Genomic DNA, 9,777 nt, shown 5'->3' with positions numbered 1-9,777 from the left:
TCAATGAGCCACTGGTAGCTTGGCCCACCCACAATCTCTGTGCCTCTGCCACTGCTCTAGCTCACTGCTAGCACAGGTTCATCAGAAATGTTCTACCTGGGCCTGTCACAGTAGCCACTGCTCGCAGGATCTGCTGAAGTGGCATTGTACAGGGTGGAGGGGGCTGGACAGAGATAGGAAGGCTGGTTAGAGTAACTGATGGAGACATTGGCCAAGCCATAGACTGGTCGGGAGTTTTCGACCTTTCCATTCCCAAAGTTCAGCCATAGAGTCAGTCAGTGCAACCTTTGGTTTTGTTACAAGGGAGAGGCAGATGAAAAGCCTCCAATTTCTTTTGGGGATCCAAAATGTCAGCTCTGTAAACAAAGGCTGTTGCATATCTATCCCACATCTAGGGGAAGCTGACTTATATCAATGAGTTTGCATTGTACAGATCCCTGTGAAGTGCAAGATGGTATAATTCTGGATTTATACTCCTGCAAAACTCTAAGGCTGGGTAGCTGGGAAATTGGTTGTTGTCTCCTGTTTGTCCTTGAGTGGCTTAGGTTAAGCACTCAGGTAACTCAGTCTGGTGTGTGGTGCCACCTGCTGTTGTGTTGGGTGATAAGGGGGCCTGGAGAGGCTGGCTATGTCAGCAGCTGATCACTGTGAGAGAGGCCAGCCCAGCTGAATGATTAGGGGTTCCATGGGATCCCAGTCTGCACTCCGGGGGTGACAACCCATCAAAGAGGTTTTAGAAGAAACTGATAATTTAAATAAGAAAAATTACCAGGACCAGATGATATTCACCCAAGCGTTCTGAAGGAACTCAAATATCAAATTGCAGAACTATTAAATGTAACCTATCACTTGAATCAGACTCTGTACCAGATAATTCGCAAATACCTAATGTGATGCTGATTTTTTAAAAAGGCTCCAGAGGTGATCACAGAAATTACAGGCCAGAAATGCTAACTTCAGTACCAGGTAAATTGGTAGAAATTATAATAAAGAACAGAATTATGAGACAAATACATGAACATGATTTGTTGGGGAAGAGTCAACACTGCTTTTGTGAAGGGAAATCATGCCTCACCAATCTATAAGCATTCTTTGAGCTGGTCAACAAAAAATGTGGGCAAGGGTGATCCAGAGGACATAGTGTACTTGAACTTTCAGAAAGCCTTTGACAAGATCCCTTACCAAAGGCTCTTAAGAAAATTAAGTAGTCATGGGATAAGAAGGAGGATTCTCTCCTGGGTCAGTAACTAGTTAAAAGACTGGAAACAAAGGGTAGGAATAAATGGTCAGTTTTCAAAATGGAGAGAGGTAACTCATGGTGCCCCACAGGGTTCTATACTGGGACCAGTGCTGTTCCACATATTAATAAATGATCTGGAAAAGGGGTAAGCTGTGAGGTGGCAAAATGTGCAGACAAGACAAAATTATTCAATATACTTAAGTCTAAAGGAGACTGCGAAGAGATTCAAACAGATCTCACAAAATTTGGTGGTTGGGCAACAAAATGGCAAATGAAATTCAGTGTAGATAAATGCAAAGTGCACATTAGAAAACATACTCCCAACTATACCTACAAAATGATGGTTCCAAATCAGCCATTACCACTCAAGAAAGAGATCTTACAGTCATGTATCGTTCTCTGAAAATATCTGCTTAATGTGCAGAGGCAGTCAATGAAGCTAACAGAATGCTGGGAACAATAGCTGGTGGATATAATAGGCCAGGACAGGTTAAACCTTCCCTTGCAGAGATGTGACTGCTGACCATCGGTTGTGAGGTTTTTCCCAGGGAAGTTTTTCCTTATTATTATACACCATGCAGGGTCCAGGGTGGCTGAGGAGGCAGTATGTGTTACTCAGCTTCCTGGGTTCATCAGTCATCTCCCTGGACTCCATGGTGATGAATCCAGGAAGCAGAGTGTAACAGACCACTGTGACAGGTTGTCACCCCTTGGGGGCAGTCAGGGAGCCGTTGGAACCGTTGTGCCCCTTCACTCTCCAGCTGGGCTTGCCAATCTTACAATGCTTTGTTGGTGAACACAGACAGCCTCTTCAAGCCCTGTTATCACCCAGTATGACAGCAGATGATGGTGCCACACACCCAACTGAGCTGCCTGAGTGCTTTACCTAAGCCACTCAAAGAGAGGCAGGAGACAGCAGCCAATTTCCCAGCTCCCCAGCCTTGCACGCTTCCTGCAGTATAAAGCCAGAATTATTCCATCTTTCACTGCACAGGTATCTGCACAACATAATTATTAATATATGTCATTAATATAGGTCACTTTCCCATTGATGTGGGAAAGATATGCAACAGCATTTGTACACAGAGCTGAGATTTTCACCAGACACATTACTCAAAACATGCTGGTAAAGATAAACCATAAAACAAGGTTATTAACTACAGAAAGATGGATTTTAAGTGATTATAAGTGATAGCAACCAGATCAAAGCAGATCACCTAGCAAATAAACAAAAATGAACCTAACATACTAGGTAGATGGGATATGAATTAGCAATTTCTCACCCTGACTGATGATACAAGCAGTCCACCAAGTTTCCATATGCAGGCTAGACATCCCTTTAGCCTGGGAACAGCACTTCTCCCAGTTCAGTCTTTGTTCATCTGGTGTTTCCAGGAATTCTCTTGTGTGGTGAGTGAAGTCAAGAGAGGATGTCACTCCCCACCGTATATAGTTTTTCCATATGGTGGGAACCCTTTGTTTCAAGCCAAGTTCCCAGCCCAATTTCTGGAAAAATAGAGGTACCAGAATGGAGTTCAGTGTCATGTGGTCTGCTCTCATGCCCTTGCATGTCCTGCTAAGTCTTAGCAGCCTGTCATGTGGTCAGTCACCACACTGGCGCCTCCTGTTGGGTGTTTCAGGAATTAGCTCAGTCCCAGCAGGTGCACCGTCAGGTAGTGGTGGCTCTCCCATCCTTGCCTCTGCCTATAGACCATTACAGCTCCTTTCTTTCAACATCTGCTTTGTGGCACAGCCCTCCGGCCGTCTCACCATCCTGTTTCCCCCTGTTACGGGGGACTCCTGCACCAAGAGTCCAGCTACTCCTTACAGTGGCTTGGCAGTCCTCAGCCAGTCTACTCCTTCAGTGGCTAGTGGGGGCTACGCCCGCCTACTACTCTGGGCCTCGGCCCAGGGACCCTGCAAACAGCAGCTTCTTGCTGTCTTTTCCTTCCAGCTCACTGTCTCTATTCCCCGGGACACTTCTGCGCAGCCTCCATTTCTTCTGCTCCTGCCTCTGGATCCAGCTCTTTTGCCCTCTTCCCAGGGCCTTGAACCTCTAAGTCCTGGCAGCCCACCAGGAGCCCTTCCTAGCTCCCCTGGTCCCTGGTAACACGTGCCCTTCCCCAGGTGCTGGTCTCTCTGTAGCCCTATAGAAAGTCAGTTTTCTCCCAAGGGCTCTGGTCTATCCTGCTCTGGTCTGCAGCTTCCTCTTATATGGGCCAGCTGGGCCCTGGTTGGCTGGTCCAGCCGCCACCCGAATTGTCTGCAGCTGCTGCCTTAATTGGCTGTTTCCCCTGAAGCCCCTCCTTTGACTGCTTGCCACTTAGCGTCCCTAGGCTGGTTTTAACTGGCTCAGGGCCAGCGTGGGGCAGGCACCAAGTCACACAGCAATTACTGATAGGCTGGCTGAAATGTTCACAGGAAGGTTAAGCTCTTCTGTGGTCCATTGTCTTTGTTGATGATCCATCAGCACTGTGTAGCTTCTTCCTTGGTGTACCAGTAAGGCTATTTGTCGGTGTTACCCAGAGTAAGCACATTTGAAATACAGATCCATAGTCAATATACATAACTTTAGGTAAAAAAATGATACATGCACACAAATAGGATAATCATATTCACCAAATCATAACTTTTCCAATGACACCTCACAAGACATATCTTGTCCCAGATGCATCATAATGATCTCATAATCATACCACTATGATTAATATATGGTGCAGCATCACAATGTCCTCTATTGTTAACTTAATGTGGGACAGTGCCTCATATTTGTCACCTAAAAAATGGGTCAGGCATGGGAATTTCCCTCACATCCTCTGCCGTCAAGACCAATGCAAAGAATGGATTTGGCTTCTCCACAACAGTTTCATCTTCCTTGATTGCTCCTTTACTACCTCAATCGTCCAGTGGCCTCACTGATTGTTTGGCAGGCTTCCTGCTTCTGATGTACTTTGAAAACATTCCTGGGGGGCTCAACACCCAACCCTGCTGCGGTCACTTAGGGCAGGGGTTAGGGTGTCCCCACTCCGGGTACTCTCTCTGCACAGGGCACTTCCCTGACCCACTGATCATTACATACAATTTAAAGCAAATGCAAGTTATTTAATCAACAATTAATTAAAAAAAGAATAAGGAAAAAATGGGAAAGGTTGAAGGAAACACATCACCCCGCTCTGTGGCAGGGAACATCACAAACAGTGTCTCTGGAATGTCAGGGCAGTTCACAGTCTGTTCCTTGTCCCAGGCCTTATTCTCAGGCCCTGGCTGTGCTGCAGGGATGCTGTGGGTTGGACACTTGCTCTGGCGGTGGCCACACACCTCCGGGCTTTGGGTGGTGGAACCGTTCTTCCCAGCATCAGCCCCCCACTGGGTTAAGATCCCCCTCCCAGTCTGGCCTGCAAGGACCCTTGGCTAGGGGTGTCTTTCTGTGCTGTGCCCTTTGCCCAGGGTCCCCCCTTGGCTGGCCCTAGTTGATTATCACACCCGGCTCCAGCTCCAGCCCCAGCTCCACTCTGTCTCAGCACTGATGCTGCCTCCAGCGCCCACTGGGCTGCTTCTCTGGCCCCTCTGGGTCTGTGGCTGCAGCCCTGCTCCCAGCACAGGTTCTGCTCTCCCTGGGCTGCATCTCGGGCTCTGGAGCTGCAGCCCTGCTCCCAGCACAGGATCTGCTCTCCCTGGGCTGTGTCTCTGGCTCTGTGGCTGCAGCCCTGCTCCCAGCACAGGATCTGCTCTCCCTGGGCTGTGTCTCTGGCTCTGTGGCTGCAGCCCTGCTCCCAGCACAGGATCTGCTCTCCCTGGGCTATGTCTCTGGCTCTGTGGCTGCAGCCCTGCTCCCAGCACAGGATCTGCTCTCCCTGGGCTATGTCTCTGGCTCTGTGGCTGCAGCCCTGCTCCCAGCACAGGTTCTGCTCTCCCTGGGCAGTGTCTCTGGCTCTGGGGCTGCAGCTCTGCTCCCAGCACAGAATCTGCTTTCCCTGGGCAGTGTCTCTGGCTCTGTGGCTGCAGCTCTGCTACTGAGCTCAGCTTGGGCCCCTCCTTTCTCCTTAGCTCTGCCCCACTCTGTCTGCCCCAGGCAATTCCATCTCACACGGATGATGGGACCTACCCTGACCTCCTGACTCCCTGATTAGCCTGCCTGCCCTGTCCATCAGGCTGACCTGGAGCATTGGTCTCTCCCCATTGTTCCTGGGGCCTGTCAATCTCAGGGTCCTGATTTCTCATCAACCCTTCTCCTTTTAGTACTGGGAGCTAGCCAACCAAACACCCCCACTGAATGTCAGGAAGGGGCAGTCCCCTTACATTCAGGCATGAGACATGCACACGCTGGGTAAACAAGGCCATGCCCATTCTTAATAGAAAGGGGTGGGACTCAAGCCCAGCTCCAAATGCCTGCTGCTAGCTCCCTATTGGACCTAAATAACCCCCTCCCCCTGACCCTGCTATCCCCAAAGTTGGTGATGATGGAAATTTGGATGCAGGGTGTGAGGTCTATCTCCAGCGCTAGAGCGGCTCTCAGTCCTCATGGAGCGGGTGGGGGTCAGGATCAGACCAAGGGGCAGCCCAGCAGGGCTCTGTTCAGCCAGGCAACCCTCTCCAGAACCTTCGCTTTCTTAAAGCACGTCCTGATTCCTGCTCTCACTGCCGAGCTGCAGGAGAGGCTCAGAACTCCCTCATCAAAGGGGGTTGTGTTAATGACAGGCCTCATCACCAAGGGGTGTTGGGAAGAGTTCAGTTTCTCTGCCCACTGCCCCAAATCTGAGAGCTGAAATCTCTCTAAGGCACTTAGCTATGACCTCAACTATTGTAGTGTCTGGGTGCCTCTCAATCTCTAACATATTTAGCAGAACAACACCCCAGCAAGTGATATTAACACCACTGGACAGTGTAGCCCGATCTATAGATGATGAATAAAAAATCCTAGTTATTAGTTTGACCCAAGATCAAGCCCGGTATTATTAAAATTATTATATAGCTGGGGACTGTGACATGCACAGGTGCAACACTCGCATTACAGGAACTCTTTTATATTTACAAATAAATATTTATTAATACATTTAGCAAAGTCACACACACTGTAACTCAGTAAGGTGGACAGATAATACAGAAAGTACAACTGAACATCCATAGTCACACCATCCCTTTCAGAACAACCTGAAATATTAGCCATCACCTTCCGGTCCCGCCCAAGGGCTATATCGCTCTCTCCTACTGCTCTGGGATGCCACTTTTTCTAATATGTTATACTGACATTACCATGTCTAATACATATTCAGTAGGGTTTTTTCCCAGGACGGCCCTGGTTTTTCCCATCTTCTTTATTTGTATTTCCTCCTTTTACCAATGTTAAGGTGTCCTTCTTTTATAGGTTAGTGTATTTATGATTTCACCCCATTATCATATATGTCGTTTTGTTGCCATGGCACTCGTGCAATTGGATGTTCTGTCCCAAAACCTTCCAGAAGCTGGTGTCGGTTCATGTTCTGTGGTTGGCTGATGTCATTATGGACAAAATTTCCCCCTACACTCCTCTTCCAGTTCCCCACAACTTTTGAGTTACCAAAGTTTATATATGCCAAAGTTCATAGGTCTCAAGCCTCATACTAACTGCTGAAGGCAATGTCTTACATGATGCAAGCCTGTAAGTTCCTTGCGTTACTGTTGATTATAATGAAACAGAATATAATGCAAAACAGTGAATATAATAGAGGTTAGTGGCCCACTGGGCTACAGCAGATCCCAAGACTAGAAGGCACCATTGTGATCACCTAATCTGACCGCCTGTAGAGCATAGGCCAGAGACCTGCCCCACAATAAATCCTAAAGCAGAGCTGTTAGAACAGCTTTGATTTAACAATTGTCTCCTTCTGCCTTGATTTAACAATTTTCAGTGCTGGAGAATTTACCACGGTGCTTGGTAAATTGTTGCAATGGTTAATTACACTTACTGTTAAAAAAACACACCTTAGTTCCAGTCTGAATTTGTCTAGCTTCAGCTTCCAACCATTGGATCCTGTTATAACTTTCTCTGCTAGATCGAAGGGCCCATTGTTAAATGTTTGTTCCTCATGCAGGTACTTACAGACTGTGATCAAGTCACCCCTTCACCCTCTCTTCATTAAGCTTCTTGAGTCGTTATATATAAGGCAGGTTTTCTAATCCTTTAATCATTCTCATGGTTCTTCTCTGATCCCACTCCAATTTATCAATTTATCAACATACTGCTTCAACTGTAGAAACCAGAAGTGGATACAGGATCCCCGCAGTGCCAAATACAGAATAACCTCTCTGCTCCTACTCGAGATCCCCTGGTTGTACATCATGGATTGCACTAGCTTTTTCAGATGAAACATCGCACTGGGAGCTCATATTCAACTGATTATGACCCCTAAATCTTTTTCAGAATCACTGCTTCCCAGGATTGGGTCCCCCATCCAGTAAGGATGGCCTGCGTCCCTTGTTCCTAGATGTAAACATTTACAATGCGCCGTATTAAAACACACAGGGACTAAGTGAGTTGCCCAAGGTCACAGAAGAATTCTGTGAAAGAGCTTGGAACTGAAGATAGTTCTTCTGAATCCCAGGCTAGCATTTCAATCACTGAACCTCTCCTCTCTGGGGCTAGTGGATGGGGAGGGAGCAGCTGGCAGCTCAACATGCTGATAGTACCATAAACTAAGATAATTAACTCCTGTGACATCACCAAACAGGAACCCAATAACAATTCCTTTTCCAGACGATAACGCTGAGTCATGCTTTCTCCTGAATCTATCGAGGGACAAATCCATCAGCCAGGGCACAGAGCAGGGTCACAGTGGACAAGCAACTCCACATGAGCTTCCAGTGTGATGCCAAATGAACTATTGTGACCCTTCGGGACATAGACCTGGAAGGGACCTCCTGGCATATAGCCCAGTGCATAAACATGTCATTTTCAAACCAGCTAGGTTGTTTGCCCCTCACTGCTCCTTTTGGGTGGCTGTTCCATCCAGAGACTCCCTCCTCTGATGGTCATAAACCTCCTTCTCCTTCCTAGCCTCTGTTTGCTCCTGGTCAGTTTGTCCCCATTTGTTCTTGTGCCAGCACTATCCTTTAGCTTCAGGAGCTCATCTCTCTCCCTGGTATTTACCTCCACAATATATTTATAGAGCACTCCGTCTGCACTCAGTCTGCATTGTGTTAGGCTAAACCAGCCAAGCTCTTCAAGTTTCCTTGTAAGACAGGATGTCCATTGTGCTGACCATCCTAGGAGCCCTTCTCTGAACCTGTTCCAGTCTGAATTCTTCTTTCTGGAATATGAGTGACCAGAATTTTACACAGTTTGCCAGAGGAGGTGTGACATTATTGACATGAACTTGGACTGTATAGATCATTGTTGCAACCAAGTTCCTGTAGTGGCACCAAATCTGTTACAAAGGAGGTCAAATAAGGTTGTAATTTGCTGGTTATAATTATGTTGTCTGTATGTGTGTATCATTTTGTATTTGAAGTTATGAATATTAGCTAGGTACTTGATTCTAAGAAGCATTAGTGAAGCATTTGGTCAGCTTCTTGATTTCGTCTCCCATGTTACCAGCGCTGGAGCTTGGTGATGAAGTGACCCTTCACTTGATGAACACCCTGAGTATTCTCGCACGAAGGTGTTTGCTTTTCAAGCTGTACACTATTGGATTAATCAGGGGTGGGACCAGCAGGGAAATGTATCCCAGGAGAATCTGAAGTAAGGGAGAAGAGCCCTTCCCAAATCTGTGTATCACAGACAGACCGAGCTCTGGTGTGTAGAAGAGCAGGACGGCGCAGAGGTGGGAGATACAGGTGTTCAAGGCCCTGAGGCACTCCTTGGAGGACGCGACACTCAGAACTGTTTTCAGGATCATTATGTAAGAGAGGAAGATGAGCAGCGAGTCCAACCCCATCGTTAGGAGTTTAGCAAACAATCCATAGATGCTGTTGACACTGATATCCGAACAAGCCATCTTCATGACCTCCTGGAAGAGGCAGTAGGAATGGGAGAGGACATTGGCTCGACAGTATTGGAACTGTTTCAGGAACAAGGGGAGTGGGAATACTACGGCAATCCCTCTTAGCACACACACCAGTCCCATCTTGGGTATTTTCGGCAGAGTTAAGATGGAAGCATATCTCAGTGGGTTACAAATCGCAATGAAGCGGTCAAAGGCCATCAACAAGAGCACAGCGGATTCAATGCATTGAAGCGAGTGGATGAAGAACAGCTGGGCAAAACAGGCATTGAGGCTGATCTCCCTAGAGTTAAACAAGTATATGCCCAGTATTGTCGGTATGGTGGCTATCGATATGCCAAGCTCTGTGACAGCCAACATGGAAAGGAAAATGTACATGGGCTCATGGAGGCTTGGGTTGGTTTTTATAATGAAGAGAATGACTGAATTTCCTAATATCGAAATAACATACATGAAGCAGAAGGGGATAGAGATCCAGAGATGCATGTCTTCCTGTCCAGGTAGCCCGGTCAGAAGGAACACTGCAAATTGAAATTTGGTGTCATTGACAGCTGACAT

At 47.3% G+C, this 9,777-nt stretch overlaps 1 protein-coding gene across 1 annotated transcript; it reads right to left on the bottom strand.

Annotated features, from left to right (window-relative positions):
* Positions 1-8,841: 8,841 nt before the first annotated feature.
* LOC135882614 (olfactory receptor 51G2-like) lies at positions 8,842-9,777 on the bottom strand. The gene has a single exon (XM_065409577.1). It carries the CDS (start codon positions 9,775-9,777, stop codon positions 8,842-8,844), a length of 936 nt encoding a protein of 311 aa, XP_065265649.1.

Source organism: Emys orbicularis, chromosome 1 (assembly GCF_028017835.1).
Source record: "Emys orbicularis isolate rEmyOrb1 chromosome 1, rEmyOrb1.hap1, whole genome shotgun sequence".
Classification (NCBI taxonomy): domain Eukaryota; kingdom Metazoa; phylum Chordata; order Testudines; family Emydidae; genus Emys; species Emys orbicularis.
Note: the sequence above shows the minus strand (reverse complement) of the source record. Positions and strands in the feature narration are given on the sequence as shown.

Excerpts from the sequence above, each read along its gene's own strand:
- LOC135882614 (XM_065409577.1), bottom strand. The coding sequence starts at position 9,777 with ATGTCAGCTGTCAATGACACCAAATTTCAATTTGCAGTGTTCCTTCTG.